The following is a 24125-nucleotide window of genomic DNA, read 5'->3' as shown; positions in this document are numbered from 1 at the left end:
AATTGATGTGTTTTCTTTTTTTCTTTCTTTCCCTAGAAACATCTGCTAAAGAAGGACTTTTGTTATGGTGTCAGAGGAAGACAGCCCCCTACAAAAATGTAAACATCCAGAACTTCCATATCAGGTGAGTTACAGGCAAGAACTTAGTTTTACAATCTGTGTTATTTTCCTATGTCTCTCAGTATGTTCAACAATATTCCTGGCAGACTTCCCATGGCAATGCACGTGCACATTACACAGATAACAGTGTGGTCCAGAGGGATGCCTAGGAAGCTGGAGGCAGAGGTTCTAAGAGGATCCAAGTACCTCATTCAGGTTACAGTTGCTCCTTTCATAAAGTTCTTCAGGGCATTAAGTCCTCCAAGAGCACCATTTGTGGCATGGGCTAAGCAAGAGAGCTTTTGCTCTGTGAAAACTCAGAATGCTTTAGCAGCCATGACAAAAGGACTGCCTCCTGACTTTTGTAGTATGGCAGAGCTGGGAAGGAAGAAGAGGTTCTCTTGCTCTGCTTTTCATATTTCCAAGCTAGCAGATGTTCCAGTGAAGATTCTACATATAGTGTTTTCTCCAGCACATCTTGGAGCCTTGTATGAGCCATACAAAGTAAAGCACTTCTAAGCTTAACTGCCATCAGTGCAGCTGGCTGGGGACATCTGCCTTTTCCCTAAGGAATGTCCTTGTTCCTCCTTTATGGCTTGGGTCTACACCTCTTTTCAATCTCAAGCTCGTGTGCTGCATGGGACATGCACAGAGGGTTCAGCACAGAGAACTGCAAAAAATGAGGTCCCAACTCAATGGGCAAGTTGATGTAATCACAATGGATTTTTATAGGGGTTGAAAGGAATCTTCATTGCAGTCTCATGCATGTACAAGATATCTCTCATTCCCAGCACTTAACAGAAGCACTCTTAGTTGGAAACTAAACCAGAATTAGTTGTCTCAGTGCCTTGGTGCCTTCCCTCATGCTCACCACCGTGTGTCTCCATGGCTGAGCAATGTTCATTGTTCTCTCTTGTGTTTCTCTCATAGTTGGAAGGATGGCCTTGGTTTCTGTGCTTTAATTCATAGACACCGTCCAGAGCTCATCGACTACGGCAAGCTACGAAAGGTACAAATCCATTTGTCTATCAGAGCAGATGCTTGGCACCTGAGAAGTAAAGAAGGAAAAGAATTAGCTTGATACACATAATTGGAGAACTTCAGCACAAGCTGGCAGTTGCAGGACTGGGGGGGAAGGAAGGAGGGGTGAATCAGTACATTCAGGCTTCTTGGTGAAGCGTGAACTTAATGAGCTTCCTGCTTGATTCCCTGCTTTCAGACTGCCTGGTATGAGGCACACGTGCCCCAGTCCCAGCTGATGAGCAAAAGCTGGCAAACTCTGTAACACCAAATGTGAGAATAGTTCTGTGCTAATGTCACAGACTAGTGAGTCAAATCTGGCTTAACATTTCTGTGGAGAGCTGGATAGAAACCAGTGCCCTCACTGGACACTTGTCACATGCTTCCAGCTTAGCACTGAGTCGTCTGCAGTGCTTCTGGGCTTCTCCTAGCATGTAGGTATCAGGTGCCAAAAAAGCATTTGTCAGAAAACTCAATTTTACTTAAATACTTTTACTGGTAGCGTGATACCAAGCTGCTCCAAATTTTACTCCCTGTGTGGTTTGGAGACAAGATTGCTGAATGGATGATTGCAGTAACCACTTAGTGGTTTATGCTGCTCCCAGTGTCTTGACCCAACAGTGCAATAGGAGATCAAACTGGGTTCTTGTCCTAGTGGCATTCCTGCAGTCTGCTGAGATCCTCTTTCATTGTATCTGTGCTCATGTCACCTAGAGCATAATGAAATGTCACCAAGAGCATAATTCGTGTACCATTGCTGGGGCTAACACAGAAAGCTTGTCCATCAGGTCTCCTGCTGGACTGTGTCTTTTTAAGTGCATGTGTGCTTGGTGTTAGCTGGGGAAATAAACATTGAAGCCCATGACCAGCAGACCTGGGCTCCTGGATCACCATGCAAATGAGCAAAATGTAAATGACCTAATCAAATTAGCATCCCAGAGGCCATAAATTGTACAATGCCTGATCTGCTTTTCAATAACCTTTTAGATCTTTACTGTCTTCCAGAGCAATCAGTTTTTCTGATCAGTTTTAGTGTCTGGAGTCAGCACAGGGGGAAGACTGTACCTGTTTACACAAACAGCAGCAAGAAGAAAAGGAATTATTAGAGTAACATTTCCGTGCCTAATGTTGGGAAAATAATGCAGCTAAGCAATGTGTGCCTGACAAACCCAGGCAGGTAAATGCTGCAGAGCACTCTGTTACCAACAAAGCCCTAAGCCAAAGCCAAGCAAAAACAGAGTGAAGGAAAGTGAGTTATTTGTTGATATTGACTGCAGGCTTTTTAGGGTGAAAAATAGTGTGATTGTTCTAGCCAAATTCCATGTACATGAGAGGGGATTTTTACTTTTGGAGTAAGGTTAAATGGAACCAACATCTTTTGATCTCTGATTGCTTTTGATCCCATCCTTCATCTGGTTCCCTCCGACCTTCTGAAGTCTTTTCACACTCTCTGTATCATTTTTATTGTTGTTCTGCCTCAGTTACTCTAAAGAGGTGAGATTAAATGTATGTTGGAGAACTCTACAACAGCTGAAATCTTGAGCAAATAGCTGGGAGGAACTTAAGAGCCTAGTCCTTAGCTATGGCAGTTGATGTGTGCTGAAGGGAAGGAAACCTTTTTTATGCTAGATATTTGAAACCAATTGAGGTATATATAAACACAGAGGAGGCTGCTGAGAGACAGCCATTGCAGTGGATAGTAGGTTAGAGATCCACCTCAAGTTCTCTTCCAGCTCTAGGGAGCAGTTGGTGGCATCTCAGTTGTGTGTGCCTTTGGCAATGCTGTGTGTGTTTCTGTGTATACACATACACAGAAATCTGTGAGATAAAGAGGTGAAATCAGTCCAAGCTGCCCAGAGTTCTGCACTGTACTTGTTGTTTGGGCAGCATTCTTCTGCAGCTTGTGTTTTCTGCTCTGTCACTGGGGCTGTGTCTAGGCTACAGGCCTGCTTTGGCAGTGTGTACTTGCAAAAGGTAGCCAGCCAGTGTATAGCCACATGTTTTCCCAAAATTTAGCAACTTCTTTTGTCAGCACTCTTTTGTATTGAGTTTGTTCCTGGCTATTTTTCCTATTCTAGCTATATTAGGAATAAGCACAATTCTTTTCTGCATACAGGCACTGCCTAGCTGAAGTTATTTGTATAGTCTAGGCCTCAAAACAACAGGGACAAGTCCAGCTTGGTGTTGGTGATAGCCTGACATCCCAGCTAATTGGTTAGATAGTTTCTATTTAGTGCAGATCTGTCTGCTGTTATTCAGCTCACTGTGGATAAGGTCTTGGGATTCAGCTGGTGGTCTGCAAGTGAGAGGTATGCAGAGGATGGGGTTTCCCTTCCTCCTTTTACCTTCACTGTAGCTCAGCTGTGAGCTATATCTAAGATACTTCTGTCAGTGTTGACAGTGATTGACTGCTGGCTCTGACACCCCCTCATATACCACAATATTATAGGACTGTGGTCTGTGTACTGCTGTGTTATATGCAGATATTTCTAAAAACATGAATTTTGGATTTCTTTCCCAGTGTCTTCAGTTCTGGCAGATATAATAAGTGCTTGCTCTCTCTGAATTTTCCTTCCCCTCCATCTCCTTTCCTGATTGCTAGTTAATAGATAATGTTTTTTATGTTACATTGCAATAATTGCCTTGGCAACCTTGTGTGCTGCAAGGACTTGGAAATAGCTGGAGGAAGAGAGGAGTCCCTGCATGAATTAGGGTTGAAAGATGAAGAGCTTTGATAATCTTTAGTCAGCAAAAGCAGAGAATGAGCCAGGTTGGTGTCTGTCTAGGGCAGGTTTGCTGTCTGACACCACTAAAACAAAATACCTCCTCCATGGTGAAGCTATAGATTTCCTTGTGGCTAGCTCAGCTAGAGTCTGGCAAGTTATTGTTCCTTTTCATGCTTCTGCCACTGCTATGTTCATGTAAATGGAATTGCAACCAAGACACCTCCAGAGCCTCATCTGGGTCAGTGCTCTTCTGGGTGTGTGTTTCAGCTGTGGAAGGAATCAGGGGGCAGGTGGCTTGTCTTCTGTTTGATCTCCTGTGTTTGGGTCCCTAAAGTGTCCCTGCGGCTGTGGTGCTTCAGTGTGAGGCTTGGAGCTGCCTGGCCAGTCTTTATTACCTTGCCCCTTTTCGTGGGCATCAGCTGAAACAGGTGATTTGAAATAATGATTAGCTGGTGTACAGTAGGATGGAACTGAAAGTGGTGGAATTGGGAGGAATTTCATTGGGCTTGGGGCCCTAGTCTTGGAAGAGCCCCAGGGAACCCTAACTCATGCACGAAGAAGTGTCATTGTTGGGATGAGCTGCTCCACTGCTCTTGAGGGGTGAAGGTTTTCCACGTGTAGCTCTCTGCTCATCTCCAAGCTAGTCTTGGACTTAAGTAGCTTGCTTTCAGTAGTGCTATCTTCAGTTTCATTCCCTAAGAGATATTGTGATCACACATCTTTCTGCATTTGAAGTTGAAATCTGCTGGCTTTATCTAGGTGAGTCTCCAGTTTCTCACACGTTAAAGATTCCAGCCCTTCCTTTGGGACTGCCCAAGCTCAGTAAGTTTTCCCATCAGGAAACCTCTCCCAGCTTTCAGCCAAAAATTTCTTTTTAACCTTTGGCAAGAATGCTCCTGGTGTTGTTACTTGCAAACTGATAGGAAAGCTATCTGCAGGGAGAGATTTGCTCCTCCTTTTCCTCCAGGAGAAGCTGGCAGATCTTCATGCAGCTTGTTCAGATGGATCTGTGCTAAGGAGGGGTTTGTGTTAATACTAAACACTCTGTCAGGGTGTTAATAACCCTGATGGTCACGGTCAGCATGGGGTCAAATTTGCTACACAGTGATGACATTTCTACAGAAATAGAAAAAGGCATATGTACTAGGGGAAGACTGGCAGGGGAGCTGCCACTTTGCATTTCTGCATGCTCCTGCACTTGAATGAAAGAAAATCTGTTATTTTTTTTCTCTCTAAATGAAGCTAGGGCCGTGTCTACACTCAGTGAACAAAGTAGGTTATATACCACCTAGTCTCACCTCCTCAGATAAGGCTTTTGCTTATGCTGTGGGTTCACAGAGGCTTCCCCACGCCAAGACAAGTAGGTTGGAATTGAAGTGGTTCCTCTAATTCCATGGCATGGGATGGTTCCTTGTAGCTGGAGAATAGTAAAAATCCACTGCTCAGCTCTGAAGAGATGGATGTAGATATATCTGATGTAGTCACCATTCTATAGGAGTGTAGGATTTGACACTATGTCCTACTGTGACAGCTGCTGGCTTCATCACAGAATGCCTGTGCAACATTACCTTGCTTAATATTGACTTGTTCCAGTGGATTTAATACAGATAACTGTCTGTTTTAGTGGCCTTTCTGTGTGATTTACTTTAATAGGTGAAACATGGTCTGAGAGAGACATTCACCCAAAGGAATATGTTGCTGATGTTGGATGCCAGCCTAATACGTGCTTGATTCCTAGGGAAATGCTGCAGGAAACTGCTTTTCAGAGCAGCTCAGTTTCCTAGTTCATGGAGGCTGTAATCTGAGGGCTACATAATGACCAGTGCCATAAAGGAAGTTTTATTCATGCCCTTGCCCTGTCTGCCCAAGCCTGCCCAGCTTCATCTTTCCTGCTGGGTGTGTTCAAAGGAAGCTGCCTGTTGATTAGAGTTGAGGCACAGCTTAATCTTCCAAGTCAGTGCAATAAGCAAAGGCACATGGTTCAGATAGAAAATAAACAGAACATGGGTGCTGCTCTAGAAAGAAGATGAAATAATTTTACTACCTTTTTCCTGGTTTTTGGTGTGGGTCTCAGTGGGAACAGCACAAATGACAATATGGAGAGTAGCACCCCATCTTTCCTCCCTCCCAAAAGACACCAAACAAGATGGCTGAACACTAGCAGTTTATGCACAACCTTTCATCCAGTAGAAGCCACATGTCTCAACAGCAGAAACTGATAAAGCAAATGCCATTTGTCACCTATGAAGTGGATTGATCCTTCAGAATAATGAAGTGTCATGGTTATACAGGAATATAGGAACAAGTTGCTATGAGAATCTTACACAGGTTGTCAAGTGTCTTGTTGCTGATTATTATGTTTGAATGCTGGACACAATTTTCAGTGTCTTTCGTTTTCAATTACATTTGTTTTTCATGTTTCTGCACTTTAAAATCTGCAGAAGGTTTATATAGAAAGGAATAGAAATGTACTAGGGAAATTACAAGACATGCAGAGGGAAAAGCCATACTCAAGGCAAAATGGGTACTTTTATATGTATTTATTCTGTAGCAATTTGTTGGAACATTTCTCTTCCTCCCACTCAACTAGTGTTCAACAAACTGTACACTAGCTAAGGACAGCACCCGTTGCAGATGTTGTTACTATTTTAGTATTGCTTAGATGTTCTAACAGATACACAGCTCTGCAGTTCTTTAAAATGGAACTTGCAAACCCAATATAAGCATGAGATGTGAATGTGAGATGTGGTCTCATCATTTACTATCAGTTTGATGTGAAGCTAACATTACTTATAACTAGGTTCAAGACAAAATGCATTATTCCTTTTTTTTTTTTTTGCAAGTGCATAGACTGTATGTTGATTATCATACCAAGAGTCTCCAGGCTCTTCTTTCAAAAGGAAGCCAATTGTTTCATCCTGCTGCATGAGGCTTCACACACAATTTTTGTCTGGCAAGCACAGTTACCTGAACCAAAGGTCTTTCTGAGAGAAATGCTGTGTACCTTGCTAAAAGTTGCTGCTGACGCTCTTCCTCTGTGTCTTTCCCAGGATGATCCTCTCACTAATCTAAACACAGCTTTTGACGTGGCTGAGAAATATCTGGATATTCCGAAGATGCTGGATGCAGAAGGTAAAGTACACTCCAACAGCTTTTAACTTGTTTTTTCTCAAGAAATTTTCCACTTCTTCTAGGTGGAGTCCTTTTGTACAAGATTCCAGTAACCTCGGAATGTTCCCTGCTTGACTGTGTAGTAAATGTATAGGGAAAAAGTTAAAATGGAATAATGAGTCACATATTCTGCTTCCCTCTTCCTCCTCTGTCCTTCAGTCTTTCGAGTCTAGCGTGGAGATCTTAGCTTGGGGTTGACACACAAGGCAGAGATGACTAACACCTGTCATCTGCTGACTGAAGTGTTCCCTTTTAATTATCAGGCCAAATACTGAGTTAGTGGATAATGTAGGCCCGTGTTCCTTTTGCTCCAGGTTTTTTTTTTTCTGTGGTCTTTCTGACATTGCTGGTATTTTTCCTTCTGAGGGCATGATATTATTATTATCATTATTATAGACTGCTTTTTCTTGACTACTCAGAAGTGTTTGGCATGAAGATTCTTCACTGACTGGGTCTGGAGACCAAGACAGAATTCTGTGTTGTTCAGAGATGCTTTTGGTGCTGATTACAGCTGCATCCCTGAGGCCACTGGGACAGCCAGGATTACTTTTCAGAGTCTTGTCAGGACCAGCTTGGCAACAGATTTTGAAGACTGTAACTCTGGAGTGCAAACAACAGCCTGAAATAGTTCTCTGGTTGTTGGCTGTTTGCCTAAAGCCAGCAGGCTTCAATGGTAGAAGCTGTATTTCAGACTAGAGTTGGACGGGGGAAGCAGTTAAATGTTTTTGTTAGATCAAGGAGTGAGAGGAGCAAAGAGGAAAGGTGGGAATAGGACAGCCAAACCCAGTGAACCTGTATTTTAGTAACTAGGATGTTCATATTCCTAGGAGGTATTTCCCGTCCCCAGAGATGAGTTTTGCTTTCCCTGCATTCATTATGCTGAGGTTAAAAAAAACCCTGAGGTTTCCAGTAAATTCAAACGTTTCCTGCCATTTCGTAGGAAATACATAATAGAGATACCTCTAAAATAAGCGGATCTAGCTTCAGATCTTAGCAAAAGTAGCAGTGATGAAGAGGGCCCCTGGCAGGAGTTCTCATTGCTCCTTACTGATCTCTCTCCTCCCTCATGGAGTCAAGCTAATGTGCATTCCTCCACACCATTAATTCTGATCTCTGGAGGTGTTGAGTTTCCACTGAAACTAATGAAAGGGCCTTTTGAAATTCAAGCCATCATTGTGTTGAAATGGAGGAGGGAATGGAAAAGAAGGGAGAAAGTATCTTTCCAGAAGAAGAGAACTGCACGGAGGAATTGCAATGTAATATGTCTATAAAAGTCATGTCAGCCTGATGCCAGTTTGGGTTGATTCAATCCACCAATCACAGTAATGTTCTCAGCACAGGGAAGTGCTGTGACACAAAACATGCTGGTGTATGGCTGCCTTAGCCTGGCCAGACTCTGGAGGAGATTGTATGATGAGGGAGGGGAACCAGAAGGGTGATCCTGGGTTCTGAGACACACACATCTCCTGGGGAAGCGCTGTGGAATCGCTGCGACACGCCCGCGCCGCAGCAGGCCTCCCGAACACTTGTGGTTCTGCTCCTCCTCTGCTTTCCTGCCATCAGTTGATTATGCTCTTAATGTGAGGTTTCTTTTGACAGACATTGTTGGAACTGCCCGTCCTGACGAGAAGGCCATCATGACCTATGTTTCTAGCTTCTACCACGCCTTCTCAGGAGCCCAGAAGGTATCGCAGGATCCCAAGCTCCCTCCACAGAGCACACCTGCTGCCGTTGCTAATGTCCAAACCTTTTTTTCTTTCTCTCTCTCCTCTCTAGCTACGGGCATCTTTATTATTATGTTCGTGGTAGAGTTGGCTGTTGGTTCAAAGTGGTGCCCCAAATACAATACACGGGGCAAGGAAGCCAGGAATCCCATTTCCCTCTAGTCAGCAGTACTTCCAGTGGCACTTAGGTATGCCACACTTTGGCACACATGCAAATTTAAGGGAGTGGGGAGCTCTGCCTTCTCCATTTGCCTTATGAACTGCTGTCCTGGACTTCTTGATCCTGGTAAATCTGAGCTAGGATGCTTGGTCTTACAAAAAGTAAAGACCACCACATAGATGCTCTGCCCAGCAGGAAACTGCAGCCTCCCCCCATGGGAAATTACACAGATACCTATTCACTTTTTTTTTTGTCTTTTCCAAAGATGGAGAAACAAAGCTGACTGAGGTTTTATGAAGGGTTTAATGAATGGCCAAAGCTTTGCCTTATGTATGCTGCAGGTTCCAGCACCCTTGCTTTAAGGTCTGAACTTGCTGCTTTCTCAAATTGTGCCACAAATTCAGCCCCAGTTCACCTGGGGCTTATAAAGCAGGTCTAACAAGTACATCCACGGTGGTTTTGTAAACAGAGCATTGCTTATCATGACAGAGATGCCTGTTTTTGTTCATTTGTTTCCTTTTTTCCCCCCCTCTTTTCTCATCCATGTTGGAAACCAGGCAGTCGAGTCCTCGCTACTTCTGGCTTAGCCATTTTCCTGTTGGTAATGGAGTCACTTAAGGAAAACATTTTGTAGGTGAAACCTTGTACACATCTCTTGCCAAAACCAAGCAGCCTCCTGTACTCGAGTGCCGTAGGAACAGGCAGTGCACGTTGCAGCAGAGCAGCTCCTGTGTAGGAAGTGCACTGCGTGGGAAGGCTCTGATCTCCAGCTCCTTGGCGTATGAAGGGCCTCGAGCGCGGGCGTTCAGATCTCCAAACAGCTTGTTTGCATCCTTGGGCCGGGCCCCCAGACTGCAGCTGTGAAGGTGCAGAGCCCAGCTCCTCATCTCAGGAGCCCCCTGGATTGGGGGGTAGGGAGGGGTGCCGCTTTGAGCCACAAGCCAACACTGCTAGCCACCTTCTGGTCCGAATTCCCAGCTCTCCGCATGGAAATCTGTTTGGCCTGTCCTGCAATGCATGATGAGAAGTTTTCTCCCCTTCTCTCACGCCACCCATGATTGTTTTGTTTTATCCTATGTGCTGCTTCTTACTTTATCCTTTCAACCTCTTTTCCTTCTCTGCACAGATATTATAGGCACGCTAAGGCCGGATGAGAAGGCCATAATGACCTATGTCTCATGTTACTACCACGCCTTCTCAGGGGCACAGAAGGTGAGACTTTACTGCTAACAACCCCTCCCTTCACCCCGCCCTGCCCACCTGTCCTCTCCAGTGAGGAATGCCAGACCCCCGTCCGCCCCAGGGCGTCTGCAGGGCAGCCAGTGCATCCAGTGATGCATTTGGATATGCCATCTGTAATCTTGCTGGAGAAGTGATGTAAATGTCCTTTTGGACACACTTGAGCTGCTCCTTCCCTCCTGTCTCACAGCACAGCAGAGGAGAAAGCCTTAGGTAAAGCTGGCATTGGAAGATGAATGGATGTTTGCTCTGACAGAGGCAGTACCCTTTCAGTAATTAGTGGGCATTGTCCTGACCAGGCAGTGCACCTCCAGAGCTACCACAGTCAAATCTGCCCACTCCAGGAAATCACAGCCTGTCCCTCTTGGGCTGCCATCCTGCCTTCCACACTCCACTAGATCAGTGGTCTTTTCCTAGGCTGAATCATCTGTGAGCTGGTTACATAGCACTTTTGTGCTCCAGCCATGAAGTTCATTTTTACCAGGCCTTCAGCTTTCCCAAATTCACTTCCATTCCTTGTTTCTCCCTTGTAATTCTCCTGTTTCCCAAACCACCTATATGTCTTTTTATCTTTCCTCTGCCTTGCCCATTTCCATAGCTTCAGGCCTTCCTTCTTCCTCTGATTCGTCTTTACTCCAAAGTCCCTTTGCCTGACATCAGGATGTTTGGAACTAAACAGTTGCAGATCACTTTTGGGCAAGCAATTTCCCAGCAGTCCTTTGAATGAAGGAAAAAGGTCAATTCTTTTCTCCCATGTCATTACCTGCCTTGGCTGTGGCCCTTCCACAAGATTACTGCTAATTTCAAATAGGAGACTTTAAATCAGTAAAATCCAAAATTCAAGACTATGTTCTTCCTGTTACAGACAGGCCTTTTCTATTTGAAACACAGTCTTTGTGTTGCCCAGCTTGAGGGCTAATCTGACTCCAGAAAGATTCCATCTCTTTTGTTCAAAGCAGTGCTGATGGTCCCAACATTGATTCAGTTTCCATGCTGATGCTGGCTTTCAGAGGGTAAATGCAAGCAATAGTTTCCAGGGAGCAGCTCTTTAGTTCAAGCTTTTTGTTCTTCGCCCAGTTTCACATAAATTACATGATACTGTCTTGTTTCCAAAGAGCTGGGAATGTGTCCCACGGCAGTGCAGCAGACTTGCCCATTTGGCATAATTGGTGTAGTCATGACTTTTCCGCTAGGATCCTGTGGGTTTTGGTTCAAAACACTCAAGACCAGTCTGCAAGCTCCAGCCAGCTGATACTTGCCCAGGAAGACTGTAGTTTCAGAAATCATGCCAGTCTCATGAAAAGGCCTGATTTTTGCCAGGTGCCCCTGAGGGACTGCTCCATGCAGTCTGCTTAACCTGAGGAGCTCCAGATGAGGAAACATCAAACCACAATATGAGAGTTGTAGCCTGCTGCAGAAACAGCCATTCCACTTACCAATCTCTTCCTTTTCTCTCTGCACCTATTCCATGAGTTGGAAACCTGTTCAGCAGGTTCCATGCTCTGATCAGCAACTTATGTGGATGCTCAGTGTGCTGGGATCACTGAAAACAGTCTTCTGCTTGCCTCAGGACCTGAGCCACGTAGCTGGGGCAAAAACTACACATGAAGTTTCTTAGTGTTAACATTTCAATCTCACGTAGTCCAACAGGCTTACAGTGAAGATTTAATACATTATTCATTTTTTAGCAGTCCTAATGGGCCAGCAACTCAACTGTGCCCTGGCAGGAGGGGCACAGCTCCTTTTTGGAGCTGCCCTAGTCATAAATTAGCCAGCTGCTAAGTGACATAGATTCAAACCCGCAGGCAAATGCAAAGTGATTGCTGAGTACAAGCCCCTGCCCAGATGTTACTGTGTTGCCACCTCATGCAGGGTTAGATGACTTATACTGTGGTATCACTCAATTTTTCATCCAGATTTTTCATTACTGCCACCAGGCCTGAAGGGAGAGTCCCATGAACTGCTTTCTGCTTCTTTCATTCTCTTATCCTGAGCCTTTGAAGGTACAGGGTCCCCAGCCTGACTTGTGTATGTAGATGGCTGCTTTTTCTCTATGCCTTTTTTTAAATATATATATTTGTAGGTATACTTGCTTTGGTTGGTTTGCTTGTTTTCTAACTGCTTCTGACTTTCACACTAAATGCATGCGACTACTGGTTGGCTTAATGTTTTGTAAACGTGTGGCAATTTCTAACTAATGTTTTACTGTTTTATTCAGAGATTGTGTTTGGTGTGTAGTATTTTGGAGTGGTCCTCTGAGGCCAGAGGACAACAGCAGCAGCCAGGCATCTTCCCCTGAGGCTAGAGGACAGCAACAGGCAGGCATCCCTACATAGTGCACTGTGGGAATGCCTTCCTTCATGGTCCTCCTCAGCAGAAAGACTTGGATCCATGAACTAGAGAGACTGCAAACTCTACACCTATCCTCAGCAGTTCAAGTTATGGTTGAGAAGCACAGAAAAGACAAAAGTCAGATAAATTGCTGCCATTCAGTTTTTCATTTTGATTCCACCGGACAGCATGTGCATCGACACAGCAGTGTGGTATCGAGCAAAATGAGCTTGCCCTCCCCAAGACTCTGAGTGCAAGCAGTACAGTGTGTCAGCACTGAGCTCACACAGGTTCTCTGAGAATACAGGTGTGCAGCTTCCAGAGCCCAGGATTCTGCATCTTCTCAGTGCAGCCCTGTGCCTTGTGGGCATCTTGGCTTTTTTGGAGGTAGCATGAACATCCTAAATGCATCGTTGCCTTTAGCAGTGTGGGGAAAAAGCCAAAACAGCTTTTTCCACTGAACTAATGAAGGTGTAGGGGGAGCTGCCTTGGCCTCATGTAAACATCTTGGTGTGCCACTCTTCTTTTACCTGAAAGTGTTTCACTTTAGTTTTGAGGTTGCCATCACTGTGGATCAGCTCATTAGCAGTAGTGTGGAGGGTATTGTGAAGGTTGCCTGAAAGCTCTGGCATCCTTTTGTCCTACCGTGCTCAGAGCACAGTGTAACGTGTTGCTTGTGCTATTAATGGTGACTGTGGCCACCAAGAGCCTTTCCTGTGGCTGCAGCAGCAGCAGCACACTATTGCCTGGAGCAGTAGCAGTTCCGAGGCAAGTACTGGTAAAGAAAGCCTCTACACTCCTGCCATTAGGATAACACAAATAATGTCGTAACTGCTGACATTCTTGGGATCTTTTTGTTTGGACAGTTGCTCAACACACATATATACACACACATATTTAAACTTGGGCAGCTGGAGAAAGTCTATCATCAGATACATGTAAATATGCCTCAGTGGAAGGGGATCCTGCCTGCACAGCTGGCTGCTGCTGCAGTGAGCTCATGGGGTATAAAAATAAGAAAGTTAAATGAATACTTCTCCTGGAGTGATTGAGATAAACATTAGGTACTGCCAGTTCCCTGCAGTCACTAGACATATCATGGTAGGGCTCTAGCAATGTCTTTTTGCCATACTATTTGGTCCCATGTCTATAGTTTTCTCTGAATATCAGAAACCACTCCATTAGAGTACAAACTTTAGTTAAAAATAGGTCAAAGTACAAGCTTTCTTAAATGTAACCATTGTTTGCACTTTTTGCAGGTTTCTTTTTAAGTGAAACTGCTCCTTTTTCTGTACAGGTCTCTCTGATGTGTTTTAAATTAGCTGATAATCTGTGTAACTCATAGCTGGTCCACTTTAGTGAAGGGGCAGATGACTGAATAGATGTTTTAACAGCTCCGTTTCATTCTACAAATGGATAAGATTGCTGTGTCCCCTGGGACCTTAGCAATCCATACATCACTGTGTAGCCTATGACTTTATTGCTATTCTTGCTGCTTCACATCAGCTGCAAAATTTAGAGTTTTTTTCTCAAATGTCCTTGAAGATTGAATAAACAGATAATAAAAGGTCTTTTAAAAATAGAAAAAGGTTGAAATGTACCAGCTATAAACTCAGCAAAACTTATTTTGGCATCAGTTCTAAATGTAGTTTTGAGGCAGGACACAGCGTTCATAGTTGGTTTGCTGTAGTGTTGGCCTGCAGAGAACCAGGTTTTGGTCTCACAGTGGAGAGAAAGAAGGAAAGAAAAAAACTCCAAACCTAAATAGTAGCAGTAGGATATTTTTTTTATTGTGAGACTTGTTTTGGAAGAGTAAGCAGAAAGATCACCCAGAAAAGTGGGGGGAAAAGAAATCCTCTTCTCAGCTGGATCATAAGACTCTGAATATATGGTAGGTGTACACTTCACCATGGAGGTGGCCCTGTAATCAGTGCCAGAAATATAGTGAAAACTGGAAGACAGTTCTGCTGGGCAGAATTTAAGATTGAGTGGAGTATCTACCATTTTATCTTCCAAACAAAATTAGGAGTTTTCTCGTAAGTCTAGGGTGTGGCTTAACTCTGTTTGGGTAGTTCTTTCCTGGGGTAAAGGTATGGAGACAGTCTCATCAGCTTGACATTACTCTGTTGCTGCTGTTCCAGCTCAGAATGCTGGTGTGGGGAGTGGAGATGGCAGCAGAAACTCTGCCCGTCTTTTTGAAGAGGTAGCCAGGGTAGTAAGCAAACAACAAGGCCCTCTTACAGAAGCAGCTCCAGAAAAAGCATAGAAACATTGGTTGTCCCACAACATATAGGGTAGAATCAGTACAGCTGAGAACCTCTGAAGAAGGGAATAACCAAATCATTGTAGAAGGGAATAACCAAATCATTGTAGAAGGGAAAAACCAAATCATTGTAGAAGGCCAAGTGGAAAGCAGAGAGGTCAGGACAGATGTCTCAAAGAGCAGATAGGTTGAGAGAGCTAAGGGTAGGAGATTGTACCTGCAGGTATGTAGCAGGAAGCTAAGCTGCAGGTTTTGGTTTCGTTGTTTTTTTTTTTTCTCTCATTTTCCCCTTCTTCCATTTTTCTTCTCTTTGTTAGGCGGAGACAGCAGCAAATCGGATCTGCAAGGTGCTGGCAGTCAACCAAGAAAATGAACAGCTCATGGAAGACTATGAAAAATTGGCCAGTGATGTAGGTGTTGTTTTCTGAGTGGTGATATGCAGAAAAGAATTGCATTTAATGCTGATAAGTAATCTTGGGGAGTGCTATTGAACCACTGCTATTTTCCCTAGAAAATTAGTTTTTCCTCTTCAAATTAAGGACCAAAGTTACCTTTAAGACAATCTACTTTAAAACAAAAAGTTTCCACAGAGAGACGTTGAATTTCTCAGTTTATTTGGAGCCAACCCAGAAATGCTAAAATGGAAGGAAAAATCAAGTTGGTTTAACTTGAATTTGTCAGGACTATACAAGATCATTACACCTTTATACAACTTGTATCTTAATACACTGTAGCAGTCAGGAGTTGGATCAGAGAATAAAAATTAGTGATACTTGAAGAAAGAAATATGCATTTACTGATAATGGAAAGAATGTGTCAGATAGAAGCTGGAGGCTTCTTTTGTTAACTGAGAAGGCTGACAGACTGACAACAGGGAAACTACAAGAGACCAAATGTGGACTGGAGTATGTTTGTGGTAGCTAAGTAGGGAAAAGATGGACAATAGAAGGGAAAACATAACCCATAAGCCTGGTTTCAGCCTAATCTGAAAAGCATAGGGCACTTCTCCACTCACACTCTAGACTGCCTATTGCATTAGCATTTTGCCAGCTCTCCAGATGGATTTGTTATGGAGGTATATTCAAGGAGCAACAGTGACTTTGAGGAAGCTAGAGTGGGAAAAGTATAAGGCTGAACTGAAGGCAAGAACTTGATTTCTCCTGTCAGATTCTTCTGGAGATAAGATGCTTACAGCATCTTTTAGTTATGCAGCAGTCCACCAAAATTCTTAAGGGCTTTAACATAATGGTTTTGGTCCTGCTTGTGCAAAAACTGTGCCTTGAGCATGTTGGATTGGCACTGCTGCAGCTAGCAATACTACTTAGTGTGGAAGGGAATGTGCTGCTCATTTTAAAAAAGTACTTCCAAAAAAAACTGGCCAACTTTCCTTTATGAGCCCTGCTGGTGGCAGAATCTTTCTGACAGCAAACATAAAAGTAAATGGTCCCTTATGAAATCAGAGCAACACCTGCAGTTTCAGCACAATTTTCAGTTCAATGCTTCTTGTCACTGCTCCTCGCAGCTGCTGGAGTGGATTCGTCGCACCATCCCCTGGCTGGAGAACCGGGCCCCAGAGAACACCATGCAGGCCATGCAGCAGAAGCTGGAGGACTTCCGTGACTACCGCCGCCTGCACAAACCCCCCAAGGTCCAGGAGAAGTGCCAACTTGAGATCAATTTCAACACCCTGCAGACCAAGCTGCGCCTCAGCAACAGGCCGGCGTTCATGCCCTCCGAAGGGAAAATGGTCTCGGTGAGTGCGGGGGACTGCCTCTGTATACCCCAAACATGCCTAAAAAATGAGAACTCCTTTCTGCCTACCTTCATACTGACATATTCTGTGAGAGGAACCCTGAAAAATACAGATCAGGGAGGCCATGATAGGAGAGGATCAAGTGGTTGTTGCTTCCCTGTGTCTAAATCAGACTCTGAGACTCTTCGCAAGTTGCATGTCTTTATGAGATGTCTCAGTGGCTTTTGTTCTTTCTGATTCAGAAACGGTTGAGTTTTATTGAAGTTTGATGTGGGGGAACTTTAAAACTCCAGAGGTGTTTAAGAGGCTTTTCTTCTGCAAAGGGTTGTATCCTGGGCTTCTAGTCCTGCTTGCCTTAAGTCTGACACTTTGTCTCCCTTACTTGTCTGCAGAGCCCTGTGAGATGAAAAGCCCATGCTCACTCACTGAGATTAATGCTGGTGAGCATCTTCCCTCCAGCTTCTAACTTGCCTTTCCTTCTCATGTTTCTGTCTGTAGGATATAAACAATGCCTGGGCTGGCCTTGAGCAGGCTGAGAAAGGCTACGAGGAGTGGTTATTGAATGAGATCCGGAGGCTAGAGAGGCTGGATCACCTGGCAGAGAAGTTCCGGCAGAAGGCATCCATTCATGAGTCCTGGACAGATGGTAATGCCAACCTGCATGCTTCCTGTAGCCTGACACAGTGCTGACTGTTGTGTAGGGAGGAGGAGATGGATTGTGCATGGGTCCTTCCATGAGAGTTTCCTCTTGAGAAGGCTAGATTTATTTCTTATTTTATTAGAAAGCAGTGTATGGAAACCAGCTTATTCTCTGTTCTGTGTCATGCAGTCAACATTAGCATTTCCTAACTGGCAAAGTGAGAACTTTGGCTAGAAGAGAGCAGCCACAGAGCAGAGGAAAAGTTCCTGTACAGTAAATGCTGATTTGGCTCTGACAGGATCAGCATAACCCATTTTGCACATACTGAGACAAGTCCAGTGTAAACTGTGACAGTGCTGGCTTAAGCTACATCATGTGCCCTTCTGTGTTGTTAATGGCAAACTCACACTTGGTGGTTTGAAAGTGAGCACTGAGCTTCTCTAGGCCAGCAGGCATGGGGACAAGCCTCGGGTGGGGCAGCTGGAGTGAGGCCGATGCCCTTTTGAGGGCCCTCGAGGGTGCCTGGGTGGCAAGAGCTGGGTTTGGCCACACCGGGTCCTGTCCTTCATTCTTGTGTCCTTTGGCTCCCTCGCCAGGTAAGGAAGCAATGCTGCAGCAGAAGGATTACGAAACTGCAACCCTGTCGGAGATCAAGGCCCTGCTGAAGAAACACGAGGCCTTTGAGAGCGACCTGGCTGCGCACCAGGACCGCGTGGAACAGATTGCTGCTATTGCACAAGAGCTCAAGTACGGCACCCCAGCCACATCCCATCCTTGGGGCCAGGGAGGCTCGTCAGCTTTGCCCTCTGGAGAGCAAAAAATCCATCCCCATACAAAAATGCTGGGAATTCCCAGTGTTTCCAAACAGTATCTAGGATACTGTTATCCAGTATCCGGACACACCAGAAAAGCAGGCCAGAAAATGGATGAGCTGTGGGTGCTGTTGAGGAGGAGGCAGAATTATACTCCTAAGCCAAGTTTCCATCCTCTTTCAGTTCATTATGCTGCCATGAGCCCTTTCCTGAAGAGTCTGACCTGCTGCTGGCACATGCTGTATTTAAGACTTGTTACGCTGTCATACTTCTCCAGGAACAGAAGGAAAGAGCCCTTTGTGGTCTCATTCATTCCCCCACAAGTACCTGCACTGTGTGCATTCTGTTCAGCATTTGCTGCAGGGCATCATTGCAGCAGATCAGCTCTTTCCCTGCTTCACTCCAGCTTGGAAACCTTCGGCTCCACTCCTTTTCCTGGAATAATACAGGTTACCAGGAGAAATGAGGGGCTCATCAGGATTGCTAGAGGTACCAGGCAGGCAAAGAGCTAGCAGCTGCAGCACAGGGAGGTTTTGAAACCCTGCATGTTTCTTGGCAACAAACAGTCTGAACTGCTTGGTTTTGACTCTGTTTCCTATTTTTAAAAGATTTATACATCACACTAGCCTATCTGGAGTCTGGGCCAAGATCAGTCCTCTTGGGTTGAAGAGCTGTTTTTCTCTAAAAAATTAGGATTATTGGATCAAGATCATTATCTTCTTTAACAACAGAGATTTACAGAATTGCTCTTTTCCACTGGAGGATTGACCTTGGAACAGGAGGAGGATTCAAGGCAATCCTCCATGTCAGTAAGATTAAAACTGAGTCTGTCTAGTCAGCAAGCATTACCTGACCTGCCACTTCCAAAGTGCACACTGCATGTCAGCCAAAGCAGCTGCAGCTCTAGGAGCAACAGGGGAGACTGAGGCTTAAGCTGTGGGAGAGGTTATTTCTTCTCAAGTGTGAGAACAGCAGGCTCTGCTCATGTTGTAAAAGCCATCCTCCATTTCAGCAAAGAGGCCATGCCCTGAAATATCATGGCAGAGCTCTTTTCTCCCCCAGAGACACGCTTACAGAGATGCAGAGGGCGTGGAGGCAGCCACAGCAGCTACCCCTGGCAGGAGTATCTGGGGCCATGGCATGTTGCCCTCCTTGGCTGCAGTGGTCCAGCACAGGTGTGTTAAAGGTTAGGCTTTCAGGAGGAGTTCTTTCATCTGCAGTGCTGGCTTTGCAGCAAAGCAGATCAAGCAACTGATCTGGATTAAAAACCTGGGAATGAAATTATTTTTAGCGCACATCAGTTACCTGGGTAGTTTACTGGAGGACTCCACCAACAGCTGTGCCCACGTACCCCAGGAGGGCAATACAATGGCATGAAGAAACAAGGCTGGGGGGGGTAAGAGCATAACCTGCATTGCTACCTAAAGAATTGCTCATCAGATGGCTCAGGGTCACTCAGTGATTTATTCCCAGTGATTTATTTTGGGGTTTTCTCTCAAGGCTGACACTTCCCAGATTGGCTGGTCTCCCTCTGCAGATTTCTCCCTCTTTGCCCATGTGCAGTGCACGAAGCAATGCAAGGCTACCAGCTTTAGTGTGCCCCTTTGTTCTCCTTTCCCCAGTCATACTTCTACCAGCCTGTGTTCCTTGAGTGTCAGCCTATAGACATGTCAGCAAAGCACTTCTTGTCAGGCATATAGGAGAGAAACTACACAGTTATTTTGGGATTGTCCTAAATAAATTTACTGGGTTATGTAATTTAGCTATTCCTTGCCACCTGTACTATGCAATTCTTAAGGCAATCTTAAGCAGTTTTTTAGTGTTCCTAATAAAATCTTCTGTTTCCATTCTGAGGTATAAGACACAGTTCGTTAGACTGCATAATGTTCTTAAGCAGAATACAGGAGCAGATTGCTCTCATCATAATCTGCTTATTTCCAGTTTGAGCAAAAGTCTGTGCTCCCTCCCCCTTTTGGCAAGTTATTCCCATCAGATAGCCAGCCCCAGTATTTGTTGAGGCCTTGGGTGGTCCTGTTCTATGCTGTTTGGGTCAGCATAACAGTGTCTCCTAAACTAGATCCTGATATCATCCTGACTTGCTTTATTTGCAGTGACCGTGAGCTCTTTGTCTGAATCTGTCTTCAAGACAGATGTAGATTTCTAACAGATTTCTCTTATTTCTGTGCAGGTCATTATTTGACTTCTTGTAATTTTTTTCTCCACCCTTTACAGTGAGCTGGACTATTACGACTCTCCCAGTGTCAATGCCAGGTGCCAGAAGATCTGTGATCAGTGGGATAATCTGGGTGCCCTAACCCAGAAACGTAGAGAAGCCTTGGAGGTGAGACATGTCACAAGTTGGACCTTCTGGGTAGTGCGTTCATGGGGGCCAAGCTGCAGTGGGCACAGGCAATATCAGCTCACTTGTGAACTCGTGGAACATCCTGCACTGTAAACATGGCCTACATTTCAGTAGACTTAGGCTGCTCTTCTTCAGCTCAGATATGGTGCCATTTGTTTTCTCAGGCTATTGATTTATTTTTACTTTTTAGCGTGTTTTGTAATTTCATTCTGCCTGAAATTTTGCCTTGTTTTGTTTTATTTCAAAGGACCTTGGATTTATTTTATTTCCCTTAGAGGGAAGAATTCTGTCCAGTGTGTAATCTCTTAACAGCAGAGAGATTTTTACTGACATGCCATCCTGGGAGGGAGCACCAAGGAGTTGTGAAAGGAAGGAGCGGCTTAGACAACGCATGTATCTATGTGATTATTCTTCTCCAACCATCTCTCCTGATTTTTTTTTTCTTTTATTTCTTTTTGTGCATGCACAGAGGACAGAGAAACTACTGGAAACAATTGACCAGTTGTACCTGGAGTATGCCAAACGAGCTGCCCCTTTCAATAACTGGATGGAAGGGGCCATGGAAGACCTGCAGGACACGTTCATCGTTCACACCATTGAGGAGATCCAGGTACAGAGCAGTCACTTGCACCAGTTAGGTGGGGACTTCGAGAAGTTTGGGGTCTCCTGAGTTGTATGAATTCAGAGTAGTATGAATTTATAGGTTATATTTTGGTGCTTCTGCTCTATTGAGTGAGCCTTGTCAAGATAAACAAAAATAAGTATGTTTTTCCTTTATTTTCTCCAAAAACTTGGATCTGAATAGGTATAAAGCATACATACATCATCCTAGCTGAACACAAAAACTGACAACAGATTTTTCAGAGTAACTCCAGAGCCATATTAATGGAAACCTGAAAACTGAGAGAACCATTTAGGGTCTTGTGGAATTTTTCTTAACCCACATGAGCAAAGCTTAGTGCTGCTTACAGGGTCTGCAGGTCAATTCTCACATGGAATGTTGTGTCCAGGTCATTAGGTCCTATGTGATAGGACATACCATGAGGACAGCTGAGCTACTAGCTGGATTTTGGTGCTGAGCACAAGAAAAACCAGAATTGTCCATTTTGGTGCTGAATTACCATTTGAAATCAAAGTTGTCTTGCCTTCTTTAAGACAGCAAAGACAGTATCTCAGTTTTTCCCCTTCTGAAAGGATGTTAGGAAAGCAACTTGAGGTATACACAGGTAATTTGCAGACCTTGGAGAGCAGGAATTACTCTTTCCTGAATTGTAGTGGAGACTTCTGTTTCACCTGCCTGATGGGCTTGTGAAAAGAATCCAAGTCAGGTCTTTGCCAGAATAGCTGACAGAAGTGTGACCATCCGTGAGGCAGCAAATGGGAGCCCTACAGGGAACAGGACAGCCAGGACAGTGACAGTTACTGTGTGACAGTTACTTGTTTCTTCCATCCTTCCCTCCTGGACAAAGGGGTTCATTAAGTCTTTCTTAAAGCAAAATAATCTAAACAGCACTTGACCATTTCCATCATCTCCTTGTGACTGTTTGCAATGTCTTTCCCAGCCCCCAGACTTGTATTAATCTCTATGGCCACTACAGCAGCTGCAAAAAGCAATGAGTCATCCTGTAAGGAAGGAATTTTACAGAAAGTAGTTAACAGTGTGTGTTGTGAGAGAGGGCAGTCAATCACATGGTTTACTTCATTCCTTCTTCTGTCCACACTGTTCCCTTGCTTATCCCTGCGTACACCTCTGTTTCCCGTGCATTTCCCTGCCTCTTTCCCTAGACTTGATCTTCTAGGTTTCTGGGATGAAGTACCTTAAAGGCCTGTAGAAGCAGTGGCAGATGAGCCAGGAGCAGCTGGCTTGTCAGCTGGCTACAAACTACCAGCAAGCACGCCCCAAACTTCAGTCCTTGGAGTGCAGCCCGGGCACCGCAGCGAGATGGGGAACAGGAAGGGGCTGTTGTGGTCAGGAACAAGGAGCTGTTTTCCAGCAGCAGGAGCATTGATGCCTGTGCAAGTTTGCAGTTGGCTGGAAGACCTTCACCTGGTTCTAACTGACTCTGACCAAATTGAATCTGACCCTCAGTACTCACCTGGAGTTACTTTGGGTGTAGAAATAGCGCATACCTCGTGGGAGAAGAGCATATAGCACATTTAAACTAGTGAGACTTTTTTTAATAGTAATTCTAGTAGTCAGATCTTCCCCAAAGAGGCTGACAAGCAGTCACTGAGCAGTGTTGGAGAAATAGTTTCCCCTAAATTATAGTCATTATTATTCCTTTTTTTGGTATGTGGTCTCTGTCCCTGGTCAACATGGGACAGAAAGAGAAGGAAAACAAGACTTCACATAATTTATCTACTTAAAACTTCCCATTTAAAGATACTGAGAGAACCTGAAAAGTGTATTAGAGTAGCCTGCATTGTGTCCTGGGAATATGTTAGCTTTTGCAGTCACTTCAGGAGTACATTTACTGAAGAGGCTATTCCATAAGTAATGTTTCTTACCCTCCCTTTGCTGCTGCCTTCCTTCTGCAGGGATTGACCACAGCTCATGAGCAGTTCAAAGCCACGTTGCCAGATGCGGACAAGGAGCGACAAGCCATCCTGGGAATCCACAATGAAGTCTCAAAGATTGTCCAGACATACCATGTCAACATGGCAGGAACGAATCCTTACACTACAATCACCCCACATGAGATCAATGGCAAATGGGAACATGTGAGTTCTTTCCAGCCTTGCAGGGTAGTGGGGGACAGTGTCACTGCTCAACCACTGTGGGCTCAGGAAATGGATTATTTACTCTGCAGTTCCCCTCTTGTGCTCACTGCTGAGTTTAGTGGGGTTTTGTCATTTAGTTTTGGCTCTGTTGCTGTATACTTGGAAAGTGGAAAAGATACTTGGTACAATTGCCTAAGGCACAGACCTCCTTTTACACGCTAATTTTAAATGAAAGTTGCTAGATTTGAAAGCTTTGAGGGTTTTAGTCTTCAGTTGACCTACAGGTAAGTATAGCATGTGAATCAGTATCCTTTGTCACCATTCAGCCCCTCGGATGTTCTGTCTCTGCAGCCAAGTAGCCTTTCCCTGCTGTAATCCTAAAAGAGCAGCTACTGTCCCTTCCCATTGTGCTTATGGTTCTTACTAACAAACAAAATCACCCATGTGAGATCTGAACAGAATCCTGCGACTCAGTTCTCATTAGCCACCAAAATCCCAAATAATGAATGGAAGCTGCTTCTGCTCTTCCATGGCCTGACACGAGTTTGTGTGTATCCTACAGCAGACAGGATTCACATCCTGAGAGCTCGCCCACCGTGACTTAAACCGTGTGACTGCTTGTATTCAGTGCAAACACCCACTCCTCCCTCCCTTGTGGCGACTTCTGCATTTCCCGTACGTGTGCCTTTGTGTGTCCAAACTGCACACTGAGGTGTCACTCCTTGTCGTAGGTGCGGCAGCTGGTTCCCAGAAGGGATCAGGCCCTGATGGAAGAACACGCCCGCCAGCAGCAAAACGAACGGCTCCGTAAGCAGTTTGGTGCACAGGCCAATGTCATTGGACCCTGGATCCAGACCAAGATGGAGGTAGGGCTTTGCAAAGTTCTTCACTGATACTATTATTCATTATCTCTGCTGACCACCGTCACAGCCATTCGTTCTTCAAGGTACAAAAAGAGAAACATCATAGAAAATACCAAGAATCCCAAGATTGATATTGGTTACTGAGGTGCTTGTACTTTTCTTCCTCTAACTGTAGTATCGGAAAAAACTACTTACTTACAATGGGGAACACTGGTATTTTAAGATTTGTGTTTATATGCAA

General features: G+C 44.6%; 1 protein-coding gene across 5 annotated transcripts in view; it reads left to right on the top strand.

The window, feature by feature from the left end:
• Nucleotides 1-24125, top strand: part of ACTN1 (actinin alpha 1) — an 85297-nt gene that overhangs the window by 52802 nt on the left and 8370 nt on the right. For 3 of the 5 annotated variants that reach the window (XM_058025483.1, XM_058025482.1, XM_058025485.1), the window contains exons 5-16: nucleotides 37-124; nucleotides 1030-1108; nucleotides 6896-6977; nucleotides 10027-10112; nucleotides 15051-15143; nucleotides 16256-16486; nucleotides 16985-17132; nucleotides 17723-17873; nucleotides 20171-20279; nucleotides 20770-20910; nucleotides 22839-23021; nucleotides 23753-23887. In XM_058025483.1, the coding sequence (XP_057881466.1) occupies nucleotides 37-124; nucleotides 1030-1108; nucleotides 6896-6977; nucleotides 10027-10112; nucleotides 15051-15143; nucleotides 16256-16486; nucleotides 16985-17132; nucleotides 17723-17873; nucleotides 20171-20279; nucleotides 20770-20910; nucleotides 22839-23021; nucleotides 23753-23887 (1526 nt within the window). Of the gene's footprint in view, nucleotides 1-36; nucleotides 125-1029; nucleotides 1109-6895; nucleotides 6978-8615; nucleotides 8702-10026; nucleotides 10113-15050; nucleotides 15144-16255; nucleotides 16487-16984; nucleotides 17133-17722; nucleotides 17874-20170; nucleotides 20280-20769; nucleotides 20911-22838; nucleotides 23022-23752; nucleotides 23888-24125 lie in introns of all 5 variants that reach the window. The other 2 variants (XM_058025484.1, XM_058025481.1) reach the window with 1 other exon arrangement.

Source organism: Melospiza georgiana, chromosome 6, assembly GCF_028018845.1.
Source record: "Melospiza georgiana isolate bMelGeo1 chromosome 6, bMelGeo1.pri, whole genome shotgun sequence".
NCBI lineage: Eukaryota > Metazoa > Chordata > Aves > Passeriformes > Passerellidae > Melospiza > Melospiza georgiana.
This window is presented reverse-complemented; position numbering and strand designations above follow the sequence as displayed.